This window comes from Corvus cornix, chromosome 2, assembly GCF_000738735.6.
Source record: "Corvus cornix cornix isolate S_Up_H32 chromosome 2, ASM73873v5, whole genome shotgun sequence".
NCBI lineage: Eukaryota > Metazoa > Chordata > Aves > Passeriformes > Corvidae > Corvus > Corvus cornix.
Genome location: NC_046333.1, coordinates 102,733,213 through 102,750,821, shown reverse-complemented (window position 1 = coordinate 102,750,821; position 17,609 = coordinate 102,733,213). Strand labels below are relative to the sequence as shown.

Below are 17,609 nucleotides of genomic sequence, written 5' to 3'. Positions count from 1 at the left end.
CCACTGCTACAAACGTGTTTCTGCTGTCAGTTGAAAATCCTTCCTATAACATACACAGCTCTAAAATCTCAAGTCTATTGTATCATTTGATGAAGGTATTAATTTGCATAGTATTTAATTGAGACTACCTCAGTGGCCACCAGTAGAACTGCTTTTAGTGACAGTAGAGCTGCAGTGTGGTACTTACTTGACTAAGTGATTCAAACTCCTCAGCATGCTAAAAATTAAATTATTCCATCTAAAGAAAGAATAAATTAAAAAGATGGAGGAATACATTTCATACTTCAGTCATGAAATCAGTTCATTATATTTGGATATATAATGTTTCTGTTAGAGAATCTGCTTAACTGAGTTTTTAACCAATCATATAAGCATTATATTTGTAATGAAAGGTTGATTTTAGGTAGTCTCGATCTCTGGTAAGAAGGTAACTTTTGGTATTAAACTATGTTAATAGTATCAAACTGCAGTATATGCAGGCTTTTCTGAAATAATGCAACTTGAATTAACTTTTTTCATTGTGGTCCCAGAGAAATGAAAAACATGCCCTGAGGTATAAAAAGACAATAAAATACTGTCTGTTTCGAGTACTTGTAATATTTGGAATGAATTGGTGTAATCACTAACCTTAGTGACCTAACTCCTGAGTTTGCATTTTGAATGGCACTTCAACAGCCTTTAGTAGCATTTGAAACTTGGAAGTAATTAACTGTTCTTTCAGCATGGCTAAGTAAATGCCTTAGGATGCTCTATAAAAGTTCCATTTCAGGTCTTGGTTCACAAAACAGCCTAATGATTTAAATTGATGCTAAATCATTTTGAGTCAAGTCAGAACTGTTTCCAGACATACTATCACTGTATGAAGCCATAGTTTATATACTTTAGGAAGAATAGTTTCAATAAAACTGCAGTATTTTTAAATACTTTAAAAAAAATTTTTACATTTTTACATTTTTAAACTAACTGAACAATGACATCAGTTTGCCATATATTGCTGTTGACATAAAACAGTGCTTTTCACTGCTGATTTGAAAATCTAAACAATATTCTTTATATCCTGGAATCTACCACAATATATTAAGCTATTTTTATGTCTATTCAACTTAGTAATAATTAGTAAATATCTTAAGAGATGTTCTGGTTTGTTGCCCTTTTTTATTGTGTTCTTCATGCTAGTAATCACTTAGTTTTGTTAAGATGAAAACACACAGTGAGGATGCCTGTGTTGGCTGGTTTGTAGTGTTGTATTTCAGCCATTGCTAACACATTGCACAGATCGAAGCTTTCATTCAAGTGTACACTGCTAATTAGAAATACCATCCATCTAAGGCATTGCTAATCTTCAGTGTACTTAGTGCTCTGAGTTACTCTTTCTGTAAATGAAAAAAGGTAGCATACTGTAGGATAATTACATGTTTGTTAAAATAGCAAATCTGCTGTTTCTCAGCAAATATTGAATGCTTCCCAGAGATCCTTTCTCCCTTTTGCTTCATTCTTTTATGTTCTTTGCTTTAACTGTGACTTTGAAGACCATGACAAAATGATGAAATATGTAAATTCAGCTTCTTGTCTGCTTGACTACCTGTATCCCAACACAGAGGGAAATGGTTAGCAGAAGAGGATAAATCTGAATCTAAAGCTTAGGGATGACAGATGTCCTGCGTTCATTACATATTCTGTGTAGCCTTAAGAAGGTGGCAGTGTTTGCTGATAGATATGTTGAGAATACAGGATCAAATAGTGCCTTATTACAGTGACTTGATTTCATTCTACTTGAATATATTTGACCAATGGGAAGGTGAATTTTTTTTCAGATGTGATGCATAAAACAGCAGAGTAATTTAACCAGTAGGGGAAAAAAGAATTTGTTATTTACCTTTAAATAAAGATGATATCTGCAAATTACTTCTGCAGTCTAATTTAAAAGAAGATGCCCATCACATAGTAAATAAAAGTGGGTTTAAAATTTTGGTCACTTTTGAAATCTTTAGAATCCAAACTATCAGGATATCACATGCATGCTTGCTCTGGGTACTGTTTCAGTGTGGTAGTTAGTGAAAGTAGCCATTACATGAGGTAGAAACAGACTCCTAGTAAAAATTCAAGAAATCCCCCAGCTTTCATTTAGAAGCTCTTTAAGTTGAACCAAAGTATAGGACTTGAAAAATTACTGCACTTATTCTGTTTACACAGAAGTATGAAAATATGAAGGCTGAGTAGTTAAGTACATGAAAAATAATTAATAAATTTTTTGTGCAAAAATTCCTGTTCTGATTACATGTAAGGATAAGCTACAACATAAATTTTAGCTTTAAAAAAAAGTCTTGAGTAGGATTAATATTAATATCCAGTAAGAACTGTATTTGTATGAGAAAACCTGAGATTATCTTTCTTTTTAAATTGGATGTTGCCATGGAGTGTCTAGTGAATAGAATTCCATTTGCACCTGGTTTGAAGTTAGGTGGTATAAACCAAAAGCTTCAGGTTAAAATCTCCAAGTGCATAAGCAAAAGAATCTGAATATTGCAGTTTAATGAAAATAAATCATTCTGTAGTGATGATTTCTTCATATCCATATTTTCATGCAGTCTTCAACTCCAATGTAGTACAAAACCCGTTGCTTATTTGAATGTTTTAGCAGCAGAAAAAATGCAAGTGTAATCTTAGCTTGTTACTGTAACTTGCTGTGTTTCAGAGCCACCAGTTCCCATTGCTCCACCTCAGCTGTCCTCAGTCGGTGCAACTTACCTCTGGATACAGCTGAATGCCAATTCCATCAATGGGGATGGGCCCATTATCCAAAGAGAAGTTGAGTATCGAACTTCAAGTGGAAGCTGGTATGACATACAACCCGTGGACTCCACAAGCTATAAGATTGGACACCTGGATCCTGATACAGAATATGAAATCAGTGTATTACTTACAAGACCAGGTGAAGGAGGAACAGGATCTCCTGGCCCAGCTCTCAAAACAAGAACAAAATGTGCTGGTGAGTACTCCAAGGTGATAGGAAAGTTGATATCCAAGGTGACAGCGTCTTTCTTAATTCACTAGCAGATTTTACTGTCTTAAACCAGCAGTTTGCGGGAATTAAGACTGAATGGTTTTAAGTATAACCTATTAACATTTTCCAGCTGCAGTGACCTTGAAAGCAACCTTCAGTGCCACTGTAGATTGTAGATGAAATCATGACTGTGCATACTTTTGTTTTTTCAATGTCAGTTATATCAAACTTGTAGATAAAGTGGAAAGAGATCCTGTGTAACAGCAAAAGCATTACCTGTTGAGTCTCAATTAGCAGATGAGGTTTAGCAAAGGTCTGCTTTCTTGAGTGACTGACAGCATGTCTCTCTACTAAATGAGACAGTGCAATTTCTGGTGCATTGTAGCAATCTTGGCTCCTGTTTTGGATGTTATAATTAATAGAGCTGGCCTCTGATTGTAATAACATACAAAGTTCACCTATTATGCAAAAGCAATATTACAGTAATTTTCAGTAAGACTGGCAGTGATATTAGTTTGGGATTTAGCTGCTCAGAAAATAATAGAGGATACTGTGACCTGGATTTTCTTTGGTCATTAGTATTTTCCCCCAGTATTTTGAATCATCTCGCTGCTGCTGTAAAGCTGATGGAAGATAGGCAGGAATGTAGCTAGAGAAAATGGGAGTAACAAGTACTACTAGCTTATTGTTCCTAGTCTTTTAAAGAATGACTTGGTCTTACTTGCCTTTTTAATAGGAAAAATGACATACTTAAACAGAAATAATGTATTTCCATTGCATATACTTTTTGTAAAGTCACCTGGCCACCTGTCAGTGAGTAAATGTCATTTCAGTTGAATTGAATTGGTGTGATGTCAAACACAAAATGAAATATAGTTGCTGTCAGAATCCCACTATTATGTTGTGAAGGTGCAAACTTATACAAGTACTAACTCTTTGATGTTATTTTGGTATTTTTCTTCATCTCATTACTGGAAAGAAGCATTTAATGAAAAGTACCAAAAAGCAGTATAGCTAAGTTATAATAATAGTTAAGTATTTAGTATTTATAAGATTTTCTCTCCTACACTAAGATAACTTCATCTGAGTCAAAAGTGAAGCATAAAAATGAAATATAGTTCCCTTCAGGAGGGTTTCTGGGTCACTATGCCCTTCATAATAATGTAAATGTCTGTCTAGGTAAGTACGTATTTAATACAAAAGTATTTCAAGTTATTCTAAAATTAAAACAGTTTTTTTAATAGTTTTTTTCATCTGCTTGTATGATCAGTTAATGCAGTACTGGGTGCTGAGTAAGTGAGCCTGTCTGTCCTGCAGGGTTATGGGGTGTGGCAAATTGACACCAGGCAGTAGCCAAGTAGCCACTCAGTCACCTCGGCCATGGGACAGGGAGAAAATAGGAAGGCAAAAAGACTCATGGATTGACATAAAGATAGTGTAATAGGTGAAGCAAAACTGCACTTGGAAGAAAAGGGAAAAAGGAAATTACTGTTTCTCATGGGCTGGCAGATCTTTATCCACTTGCTGGGAAGTAGTACCTTGGCATACACACTGGTTACCTGACAAGACAAACAGAGTAACAATTAACATCCCCATTTCCTCCTGTTTTCCTTGGGCTTTGATTTCTGACTGAGACATTGTATGATATGGGACATCCCTTTGGTCAGGGATGTTCCATACTGTCACAGGGGCCACAGCAGTCCCTACTGTGTCCCCTGCCAGCTTCTTGTCCACCTCTGGTCTGTTTGCTGGAGGAGTAGAGTGGGAAAAAGAAAGCCTTGAGGCTGTGCAAGCACATTTAAAACACTAGTGTGTTACCAACATTGGATTAGTCACAAATCCAAAATGCAGCACCACACAGGCTGCTATGAAAGAAATTTAACTCCACCTCAGCCAGACTTAGTAGAGAGTGATATCCAGAATTTTAGTTATATTTAAGAATATCATATGCTTTCTGTTCTTCTCAGTGGTACATACTGTTGAGTTTTAAAACATGCATTTAGTTTCATAAACCACTGTGTACTGGAAGTGTTTTATTACCTGGTAATGTCTTGTAATACATCAGAATTATTTGTGTTTTCATTAAACTAAACAGTAACCTTCTTAAATTAAAAGCAGAAAGTTGAATGACTGAAAAATGTAAATTGAATGATGATATTAAATCTGTCTCTACAAATTGGCTTTTTTATAGCGAGGACCCTGCTTTGAAGGTGTAGTGGTTATTGGTTAACTGTTAGCAAGTGACATGCTAATAACTGGCCCAAGGGTTTAAAAAGAGATGCTGATAAACTAATGACGGTATAATTAAGCTGGGTAGGAGTAAAATAATGCCAGTCTCCAAAGCATACCATAGAATTAATAAAACAGGAGTCTTTAAGAGAAGAATCATTGCACCTTTTTAATTACTGTGATAATTGCATGCTGCTTGCCTGTTCCCTAGGGGAAGATAGTGAACTACTTGGAGACTTGAAGCAGTATGCTAGGCATTCAATAATCTTAATAGTTCTCCAAAGCATTTGAAATATGTTTTCATTTTAGCAAAATGAGATTTCAGAGGCTTGTAATAGACAAGTCTTATCTGTAACTTTACTAAATAAAAGCAGCTATAATTAGAATGCAAGGAAAAAAGATCTCTCCAGACTTGGTTGCATCACACTCACTGGAGCAGTTGCCAGTTTAGAAAGTGCATTGTTTCCTTTTGATGAAATATAATGGAAATGTAAGTGCTCTTTCAGTGTAATTCTCAGGAAAGCCAAAGAATTACATTCAGGTCTGGATTAGATTTAACCTGGAGTGTGGAGTTCAGGTTTGAAGGAGTTTAGTGGATTTTGGCCATGATGAACCAATCAGACTCAGAAAAAGGGGTTTTTCTCATTTTAAGGTGTGAAATGGAGGCCTTCCGAGGTTGTCTGGAATGTAAATCACCTGTTCCATGCTCAAAGCTCCCTCTCCCCACAACCATCTCATGTGGTGTTGTGAACATAGAATACAGAATGCCAGGGATGGGGCATCCACAACTTCTCTGGGCAACCTGTTTGAGTGCCTCACCTTACAGTAAAGAATTTCTTCCTAATACCTGATCTAAATCTACTTCCAGTTTGAAGCTGTTCCCTCTTGTCCTGTCACTATTGTTCCTGATGAGACCCAGTCGGACCCAAAACCAGTAGAACTGTCCATAGTAAAACTAAAGTAGATATGTTGAAGGATTAATAAGCTAGACTGTGTTTTGTAGTTTCTTCTTATCCATATCAATATTTCTGTGCGTAGAATTATTTATTTCAAGGCTTTCCAGCGTGTTTTGTCTTTGACATGCATTGCGTGATACAAATCTTGATCTGTGTCCCTGCACTCTGGTAGTGAGACAGTGCCCCAGTTAAAACACACCTGAATAATGCAGAACTGCTAAATGAGCTCTTGCAATTTTTTTCTCTTTTTTGCTATGGCCCCTCTATTAGGAGACATTTTTTCTAATTTATGTTGTTCCTTGAATCTGCTGGTGAACAGATACGTCTTGAAGACAGCTACCTTAGGAAGAAACGTTAGAATAAAATCCTCCTTCCTGCTAAGGGAGGGGATTGTTAAGGCCCCCTAGGGAAAGTTGTTTTCTTTTTCTCATATTCTTTTTTTTCCACTGTGACATTTGGCATAATTTCTGAAAATTAGCATATTTTCCTTTACTGTGCTAGAAAACTCTACTGGAATTTAAGAAAATAAAAAATAAATAAAAAAGACTGCTATGAAAGAATCTTCTGATGAATTATCCCCAAACTGTGGAGTTTTTTGAACAGCCAGATCTCTACTTCTTTGTGTTAAGACACAATTACTGCCCTGGAGTATTTGCAAAAACAATCACTGTCAATCTAACCAATAATTTTCATACAGTGAAATAACAGGAATGTTTTAAACATAGTTGGTTTTGCTGTCTCTTCTACCCCATCACCTGAGCTTGTCAGGAGGAAAGCTGTTATCCCAGTACAACTGAGCACTTGAAACCCTGCTGCAGGTTTGTTATAAAATGTCTGGTACTCCTAGAAGGCTTGTTACAATCTGGAAGAACAGAGCAGAGGAACTCTTTAAATCCCCACTCTTGAAAAAGAATAATCTTCAGTTTTCTCAGTTTGCTCTTTGCTTTGGCTTCAGCTGGTTAATATTCCAAGGTCTCAAAATTGTTTCACTAGTTCTGTGCTGCCCAGTGGCATCCACTGGCATTGTGAAAAAAACCTTCATGTGTCAGAATACAATGATGGAATGAGTATCCTCTTCCCTCTGATCAGTTAAGAGCTGCATCAGGTTGCACCAGGTGGAAGTATCTCTGGGCAGATGGTACAGGCCAGGAACTGTCTTGAACCCTGCATGTAAATTCAGTGTGCTCAGGTATGTTGGACAGTGCTCAGTCCCACCACTTTCTTCCTGCTCCATGACATGGCACACTGTTCAGGTCCTACAGGATGGACAGTCTTGTGTACAACATTCTGAGTAAAAAGTCAGTTTTGCAGTTGGTTTTCCCTGTTTTCTACCCTCCCACATCCTTTTGTTATTAATTCTCTAGTTAGTTTTTTCTTTTGTCAGTGTCGGTGCCCTAGCCTCTCTTGAAACTCAGTGGTGCTTTCTGCTGACTTCCATGCCCTTCCCCATTCTATATCACTATTAGGAAAGATGAGTTCCTTCCTAAGAACTTCTCTACGTTGAAATGGCAGCTGCCTTTATCTGTCCTGTAAGACTTTGATCTTTTGACCTTTTTGTTTCAAGAAAAGAGGAAGGATCTTAGTGTCACAGGGAATTAAGTTATTCCTTCTCGTTGCTATACCTTGGAGAACTGCCTGTGTAGACGTTTTTTCAGGCATATAAAAAAGTCTTAACATTGCTTAGTTTTGTGATCATAGCACAATGTCAACTTGAAGCCATACTGCAGGTTTTTTCCACAGCTCTTTCTCCTAGCAATTTTCTTCAGAAGTTTTAACCAAGGTTTTTGCAGGTGTGTTATATTAGAGCTAGACCTCAGGTCAGAGACACCTGACCCCTGAGGAGGAGGGTTGCAGATATTGCACCATTTTATTTTCCATTGAAGAGTTCCATGATATTTCTAAAGTCACCATTCCTAACCTGAAACTGTAATAAACTTTAGTAGGAAGTTACATTGATTTATCAGAACTAGAAGTCCACAATGAACTTATATTTTATTTATGATTTTGTTATGAAAGTAAGATCCTACTGTATTGTCCTTTTTTTCTAAATGCCTTTCTGATACACTAACCAGCTCATATAAGGGCACTTTCTCCTAAGGGTAAAAGCTAGTTTTGGATTTTCTGCACTGTAGCAGGTGAATTGCAGCTTTCAGATGTGCAGGAAGTAAACTGAAGGATTTTAATAGAATTTCAGGAAAATACTGCATCATGAGATACATGTCCATGTGTGTGCATCACTGCTCACTTAACTTCTGATGGAGAAGCAAAACAGAAATGCATCTTCTTGGAAGGGGCCCTTCATAAAACACAAATGATTTTCAGCACTGACTAGTATGTGAAAGTTCTTCTTTGGCAGCCATTTGTCTGGAAAGAAGCACACAAGGTGTTACTTACTGAGATGACTTCTCTGATGCCGTGCTACAGAACAGCCTCCCCTTGCGTTATTGGGGATTTTGGGCTGAGAAAAACCCAGATAATCCAAATTCCTCCCATATAAAAGTCTCTTTAAGTCCAGTTCTCTCCCTCCTTATCTCACAGTCTAGAATTTCCCCTAGGAGTCCGTTTAAGTTCCTGAAAACAAAAAAAAAGAAGAACACCAAACAAAGCCAGTGAATGCAACTGCAATAAATGCCACTCCTTTCTTCCGGAAGGACAAAAAGGAAGACCCAAAGAACTACAGTCTGGACAATCTCACCATAATCCCTGGGAAGATGATGGAACAACCAATCTTGGAAACCGTTTCCAGGCACACAAGGGACAAAAACATGATCAGGATTAGTCAGCATGGATTCACGGAGGGCAAGTCATGCTTGATGAACCTGAACTCCTTTGATGAGATGGTTTTGTAGGTGAGGAAAGAGCACTGGAGATACTCAAAAGTTATCTGGGCATCATACAAGATGCTGTAGTTGGTGCTGGTTGAGCAAGAGTGGTGTACAGTGAGGGCTGGACCAGATGAACCAGACCCTTCCTACCTCAGCTGTTCTGTGATTCCAAGTTTCTGTCAAAATCTGGGAAGAGAAGCTGTCACCATGGTGTCAAATTCTCCTAGACTCTGCTTTAATAAGCAGGGATGTATCATGATCTTTCCACTGTATTCCTGTCCTTCCCTGAAGCTGTATAAACAGTGGTACAGTGTGATGGAAAGACTTCATCACAGACAAAAGTTTGAGTCCCACTACATTGTTCTGGATGCTTCTCTAGATTTGTGGTTTCCAGTGATAGTAAAACCAAAGCATTTTGTTTTAGGAAATAAACACCATCAGAGTATCTGCCCTTTCATCCCAAATGTGTCTTTCTCTTGCAGGGGACATCACAGGTTGGTTCTCCATTCAGTGAATTTTCAGTCTGTGAGCACAAAAACTTCTCCTAGTATTAGCAACCAAGAGAACTGGCATTCCATAGAAGTTACTAATGCCTGCATTTATGTGTCTCCATTGGTCCCCAAATAAATAGTTTTTGGTTAGATAGAGCATCCAGAGATCTCACTTGAGAAACAGAACATTTTCATTCACCATCACATGAAGGGGAGGGAAAAAAAGAGGACAGGAAAACTGCTGCAAATATGTAGGTCTGTTGGATCTCTTTCTGACACGTGTGCTGAACTATAGAAGGAATATAGACACAGTCTAGTGTTGGTAAGGACACAGAGCGTGAAACCTGGCTGTCAGATTGGTTTGTTTTGAGAAGCTCCTCATTAGAATAAGGAGAAGCATTTGGGATTCTTTCCTGACAGAGCTGAGTTAATATGGGGGTGGAAACAGAGTATGTAAAAAGAACTGCCATGTCTTTGGTCGTGTGAAAAGCAGTCATATAAATGGAGACTTATTTCTTCACTTTAATAGATTCCCATTTCAAAACATTTGCAGAGGAAGAAATTAACCTGCTCTTTGAGACAAATGAACCTTCACTAACTTAGAGCAAACCTGAGGGGCAAAATTAATAATTTCACATCTGCCAGGTGGAGGGAATGTGAAGAAAGCATAATGACCCTTAAAGAAAAGTAGATAATATGATTTCTCCTGTGACATATCTTCATCTCCAGTCTTTGTTGCAGTCTCTTATTAGTTACAAGGATAAGCTCAAAAAACACACACTCAGTTACTGTACCCGACTTCAATTCAGGAAGAATTTCTTGTTATGGAGAAAAACCTGGCAAGCTGGGAGTGTAGTGGTTATAAATAAAAGACTGCTATGTGGGCACCTTTAATAGAAGTGGTGAACTATAAATACTTGTAAATACTTGTAAAAAATACTATTAGGGCATTCCTTATATTAACTCTGCTCTGAACAAATGAAGTATAAGCTGTTTCATATATGCTTTGGATCTCTCTTTTCAGAAGTATATTATTACTGCAGAGTTAAATGAATGCATTGGTACTCTGTTATTAAAAGGAATTAAAAATAACAGGAAAGGGCATTCTGTGCCTTTCCAGTGAAGTTCCATGGGTGCCTTGAAATTTATCCTTACCAACTTTAGGATGAGCATTTTCTCCCCTCTTCTGAGGCCAGTTCTTACATCAGCTATTCCAATTCTCACGTACAGTTACACCATACTGTCTTCCACTCATAGGCAAACTTCATTTTTAATTATGCTAATCTTTCAGCAAAAACTTGAGCAAATGAGACAGGAGAGTATGGCTTTTCCTCTGACTTGGTCTTATCCAAAACCAAAGCAAAATCTTTTATACATTTGAAGTGACCAAAATACATTTACTTCAGTTTGTATCTAAAAGAATAACTGTGTGTGTCAAAGAGTGTGTATGTGTATATACAGACACACACACACACACATCTCTCTCCATCTCTTTTTCCTTCATATGTACATATGAATGTATCAACCCTATGGCCAAAGGGAATTTTAGGCTCTAAAGGACAGGTTTCTTGTTTAAAAAAAAAAAAAAGTTTCTTGAACTTCTGAGCCGAGTCTAAAAACTCCTTTTTGTTTAGGAGTCAGGAAAATAGGATGTCCCATAGACAACAGAGGCCTAATTTCTGAAAGATTTGTCTGCTAAATATCACCACCTTGTGAAGGTAATCCCATTTTCCATTATGACAGACCTACATGGCAGGAGGCAGCACCCAATTAACCACAGATATGTTGTCAGATGGAGTCTTCAATGTTAGACTTCTGCTTGTCTGCCCTGAGCCTCCTGAATGGGAGCACAAGTTTGGCTCTCTCATCTTCTGGAATTAAATTCTGGCAGTACTGTGTCAAATCAGTTTAAATTTTAAGCAAGTTACTTGGATGAAATTTGCCAGTGGTTTTAAAGAGTATTGAAAGATGGAAATGGATGACCAGACAGGCATGCTCCTTGGTTTTAATATTTTAGGGCTTGCTCTTTTGTTTGAGACTGTTAGACCATGTGCTATCTTGCCCAGCAGCTTTGGCCAGCTTTAAAAACACATAACTGCACAATTCTATTGAAGTGTCTATGAAGCAGGAAACATCCAGGAATTATGTAGAAACACGAAGATGCTTTAGTTTTTTAAACCTTTTAGTAGTTTGAGGGTTTTTTTCAAATTATGAAAAAAGTAGTATCAAAGGTTTTTAGAAAGAATGGTGTATTAGTTTTGCCTCACTTCAAAGGAAAATGAACAATGACACCACTCAGGTGCTTCCAGTTTTTGTCGGTGCTTGGGAGGTATTTTGGCTTTGCAAACCAAAAATCACTGTTTGTTTTGCAAATGTAGAGTCGTATGCAGAATTCAGTCCAACCTCCTAAAGGTTCCCAGGAAGAAAAGCTGGTGCTGAGTCCTGGCTTTTCTGGAGTTACTTTTGTCTGTGAAGTTCAGTTACAACTTTGTAGCCTAGACTGTGGACTATGCGTCAAGTTTGAGACCTGAAATCGGGGCAGATCCTGATGAAGAAATATCCTGACTTTGGAGAAAAAAAAATTCTCCCTCTTCAGGGTACTAGGTTGGTGCAATGCTATAAATAGCACAGGTAATGCTGTCCTACAGTCCAAGGATCTCTCATGGTGAGCAAGAGTGCATCACATTTCTGTTTACAACAAAAATAAAGTTGACACAGTTCACAGAGCACTACACCTCAGCTTCTATAGATGTAAAAAAACAGGTTTTTTTGGTAATCCATCTAATTGCTACTGAATGTGTTGCTTAGGCAGAGAGGGGCATCCCCATGGAGCTGAGATTCTTCCAGACTCTTAAGAAGCCAGAAATATATGAGTAAGGAAAGTTGCTCTATATTCTTTTTTTTTTTTTCTACTCTGTATCTACATGGCTAGATGAATTCTGGCCCAGGAAATAAAAAATTTTACTGGAAAGCATTCAGCAAGGAAATACTAACTTAAATCTCTAAGAAGGAACAAGAAATAAAATTGGGAAATGCTTTGCCTAGCATTATTAAAAGACAAATAGTGGAGATTAAAATCAAACTGCCAGTGAAGTTAGTGATTTGTGGCTCTTGCACTTCAGTATGCCCAGCCATCTCAAATAGTTTTAACAATTGTATTTTCAAATTTATACTTCTGATGTCTGCATTTAGCTGTCTTTCAATATATACCGTCATTTGAGCACACTTGTTATTCTTTAAAATTTATTAACAACTATCTGTGTATTTAGTTCATGCTTACTCATTCCATTAAACTTGATCCACTTCCTGGAAGGAGAGAGGAGAGCTTTCTTTTGGGAAAGGGAGAGTTCAGTTTCATTTGTTAGTTCATGACTCGGAATTTTCAAAAAGCTCTCTGAAGGTGTTTTGGTGCCAAAATTTTGCAGTAGAAAATTATGTTTATAGTGGACTGTTATCTCTTAGAATTATCATATGGAAAAATGCATGTAAAACAAAAAAGCAATAATAAGTGTTTACTCCTGACATGCAGAAGTGCGTTTTCATTTCTAAAAATTTATGTTCTTTGGAAACAAAAATCAAATTGTCTGTCAGTTGCTCTTTGTTTTGACTATTTCTGCAGATATTTTGTTTGCAATTAGCTTAAAAAATAAAAAAAAATCTGTAATTTTCTTAATTACTGTTGTATAGTGTTGAATTTGAGAGGATGAACCAATGTGTTACTGGCACATTTGGCCAAGTAAATGAAAAAAATAACTTTTGATGACCTGAGCATAATTATAGATGACTTTGGAACGACAACTGGCAAAAATTGTACTATAATTAAATTTCCATTATAAAAGTTTCAGTTTTTTGTCTGACATGTGAGGCTAGATTGTGAAGAGTATTCATTTATAAGAGGAAAAATTAGAGAGCTATAATTTATAATTCAGGGTAATCAATGAAAGCATTTCTTTTGTCAAAAACCTTTCACTGACAAACAGCATTGCATTGTTAGTTGTTTTAAAAAGAAACTAAAAATCCTTTTGTTATTTTTTTTCAGTTACTGTAAAAGGAGATGAAAAATTGTGGTTGTTGAATCGTGCTGTAATTCACGGTAATATGCAGATAGGGCTTCTCAGACTGTTTCTCTTCATTAACCTTTACTTTGTCTAAGTGTGTATCTAAGACTGTTCATGAAGAATGATGATATTTTAAGGCCACCTTAGCAAGATTCTTTTTAATCTTGAACAGAGTTGTTTCTGGTAGGAGAAGTGACAGTGTATTCTCATTTTCAAACTGTCCAGTTACTAACTGAGATGGACCCTTTGCTTTCCGGTACTGGAGTCTCAAAGAAAATAAAAACATTATGAGGCTACCCTGTTCATTTCTTTCAAAGGGAGCGCTAGAAAAGATTTAATATTTAAAAATTTTGGGTACCAGATTTTCACAGGCAATAGCAAAGCTCAAAATCACTCTCATTTAAAAATTAGATAAGTGATTCTTCTTCCATGCACTCATTTGAGCTCTGCATTTACAGAAGTGTTTTATGTGCTTTAGTTATCACTGTTAATTAGGCACAAGTCTAATTGCACACTGATTCCTCTTAATATGCTATCTGTTCATTCTTTAAACAAAGTATATATGCCATTCATCTCAAAATACGGTTCTACAAATGCAGGAAAGTTGGACTCTTTACTGAGTAAAAATTACTTTCATCTTACTTCTGAGTCCATTTAAACAATGAACTATTACTGCTCTGATAACATCACAGAACAGTTTGTTCATGAATCTTTGGCATGAATTCATTTGGCATGAATCTTCCAAAATTAATTTATTTTATTCTGTGTTACAGTGACATAATCTCTGCTAAGCAGTTAGTGTACAATATGGTCCTGAGTTCCTAAAACAAGTGACTTGAAAATAGGTTATTTTCATAACAATAATTTTCAGAGACTATCTACTAAAATTCCAAGTGGTTGTTTACTGCTGTGTGTACTACCACTTTACTGTTAATCTTTTCACTTACAGCTCATTGCTTATGAAAGCAGTCAGTGTTAAAATCTTAAAATCTGTCAGAAAAGTACTTTTCTGCATTCATTTTCATACTCTGCAGTAGTTGCTTCCTGGATGTTACTGCAAGCTGCTGAGACCAGTTTGTATGTCTTCTTTCTTTTCATCCATACAGCAGGTTTTAATCTTCACAAAATGATTTACGCATTGATTGTTAAAACTATTTGATTTGTAATTAGATAACATCCTAGTGCTTTATTCTGCATTTGGAGCTTTACAGATGCATAGTTCTGCAGTGGATCACATAAGAGGTTTTTTCTTTAAGATGTTTTGCGCTGTCTTCTGTTATTGAGAAGTTTTAAGTGGCATGGCCCTAGATGCCTTCTGTAACAATTGTAGTCTAATAGCAGTTGATTTGACAAGTTGAAATGCTAAAATGGCAGGGCAACAGAGTGTTCTGCCTTTTCAATGTCTTAAGGATGCATGAAGAAGAAGAAGGTAACCTTCAGAGAATTCTATGAATATGAGTAAATCTCAGATCCATCTAAATATTTAATTATTTCTTCATAGCAGATAGCTTATTACTTTGATCAAAAATGAATGTACCTAGTACATCTGAGCAACTGAATGGAGCAAATCTTTGTGAAGTTCTTAGATTGTATATAAACGATGACTTATTTATTTTTCAGACTTACAACTCATACATCTAGGTTTATTTTTGTAAGCACAAGCAACCAGTTTCTTTTTTATCTCCCCTTTTTTTTCCCCTCTTTTTTTCCCCACAAGATTATTTCTTGCCCTGAAGGGATGGTGGAGCTGTTAAACAACGATGGAAAGACACGTAACAATGGATAAGCTAATTTTAAACTCATTCTCAGCAAAAGCTGAACTGTGTTTGCTAAAAGTTTCCATCATGATGAAAGAGAAAGAGCAGCCATTTCTGAATAATTTGCTAATATTTGTCAAAGTTGCACAAACAGCTGGTAAGGGACTGATGATAAAATGTCTGTGACAACTGTGTGCACTGGTGTCTCTAGGTGTATAGTTGCTGGTGCTATTTCTCAGGCAAAACATCAAATATAATGTTAGCAAATGAATTCAGAAGTTATTTAGTTGCTTTACTTTAACATGCCATGGCTGAAAAAAAATACATTGAATATAGTTTAAAGTAGTAGTAGTGAATAACTGCTTTTTTTTTTTTTTCCAGTATGAAACATTAAAGAATATATCCTACTAAGATACTCTTTTAAAAGAAACTGACAGTGATGTCATTTGTCTTGGGTGGTACAAAATTGTCCAGGAATTCAAATCACAATTTTGTATTGCTATAATAGAGGCACAGGGCACATGATGTAGAGAAAAAAGAAAATTGCCTATTTTCAATTTTAAGTTTCCACGATTACAAAAATTACTGGGTTTGCTGTTTGGGAGGGGGGAAAAAAGGCTTCAACGTGTTGCAGTGATGTTAGATGTTGACATTACAAATGGAATCACTTTTTCCAGTGAAAAACAGAGGCTGAAATGTGCAGCAACTTGAGATTGCTCTAGAATGAGACAATCTGCAGGAGCATGCAGAAGCTGTCATGGGTCAATAAGCCTTTACCTGTTCACAGCTCAAAACTTGTAAAAATTGGCACTCATTATAGATGTATCCTAAGTCTTCATACAGAGAAACAAAAAGGGCAAGAAGAACGGCTTTTTGGGGTGGATGGGTAAGCAGAAGTGAAGGTGGAATCTGTCTCCTTCTGAGGAGCAAAGAGGGGAAAAGAGTAAGCTAATTTCAGATAAAAGCACTCTAGATGAGGTTCAGGAGATCTTCAGTCCTTTCTTTTTGTAAAAGCTGTTGTTTGGCTGAAGCTCATTAATCCAGAGCTGCATTTTTTGCCGATTCCTCGCATTTTATTTTGTTCATATTGTTCCTCATTCTCATTAGTTCTCCTATTTTATTCAGTATGTTTCACCCCAGTTTTTGGGTAGCATTTCATGTGTAAGCCTTGTAACAAAATGGGTTACGTAGGCATAATCCTGAGAAGCACAGTTGATAAAGCAATAATTGAAATAACACTAGATTTTTTTTTTAACCAATAATGATCTATTGCTGAAAATAAAATTCTGAGGGAAGTCTATGGTATTTATCAGGAGTAATCATGGAAACAAAGAAATGGTTTTTTTTAAGGTACTAGTAAGCAATCTGATTATGCTGTATAATTGTATTGGCATCATACTGTTATTTCAGGTCATTTTATTTTGGCAAAAGTATAAGCCAGTAAGACTAGAATAATTTTGCTTCCCATGATCAAACTTGAAAAAGTTTTGTGAATATTTTCATAACAAACTTTCTGTTGATTTTGCCCCAGCATTGCTATGAGTAATCTAAGGAAATGCTGTGGTTCCTTAGACAGCTTAGTGCCTATGGAAACAATAAATACTACTCCCATAAACTTAATTTCTAAGATTCAGCAGAAATACAAATTCCCAGTTAAGAGCTGCCTCCAGCTTTTACATAGGCTATCAGGAATGATGGTTGTGCTACTCAGTGTGTACCTTTGGTAACTTCTGTAGTCAGCATGGAAGGACAGACACTGTAAAAGTTAGACTGAAAGCAGGATCCAAACAAAGTGTTCTTGCTTATCTTTTAAAGGACTCCTTTATTGATTTCCTATTTTAAATTCATCTTTTAAATTTTATTCTGTTTCCACTGATGAAAAAATGCTTCAAGGGAGACTAGGCTACTGCATGTTAGTACCCACAAGTCTCCTTAGGGGTAGAGATGAAGCATTCTAGGATGACGGTAAGGTCAGTTGCTCCTATAAAATATGTAAAGACCTGCCCAAGCTGTTGAACAGTGATAATCCTCATATCTATTGATGAAGGACTGAAAGCAGTTATTTTCCTAAAATAAGATCTTGTTGTAAAGCCTCACTTTTAGGACATTGTTGATTTAAGTTCTGTGATACAATGCAAGATGATGCTTCTACTTTCTGAATCTGAGCAGAATGTGTTCTTATTCTAAAAAGAGAAGACAAATGTCTCCTTAATCTTCCAAACTGTATCCATTAATTTTTAGATGGTCTATTGCCAAGGTTAAAGTATAACACACCGACTCTGCTCACTT

The 17,609-nt window shown here is 36.5% G+C and overlaps 1 protein-coding gene across 11 annotated transcripts in view; it reads left to right on the top strand.

Moving 5' to 3' along the window:
* PTPRM (protein tyrosine phosphatase receptor type M) overlaps positions 1–17,609 on the top strand; it is a 453,496-nt gene that overhangs the window by 173,165 nt on the left and 262,722 nt on the right. For all 11 annotated transcript variants that reach the window (XM_039549187.1, XM_039549181.1, XM_039549179.1 and 8 more), the window contains exon 7: positions 2,696–2,989. In XM_039549187.1, coding sequence (XP_039405121.1) covers positions 2,696–2,989 — 294 coding nt within the window. The remainder of the gene's footprint in view (positions 1–2,695; positions 2,990–17,609) is intronic.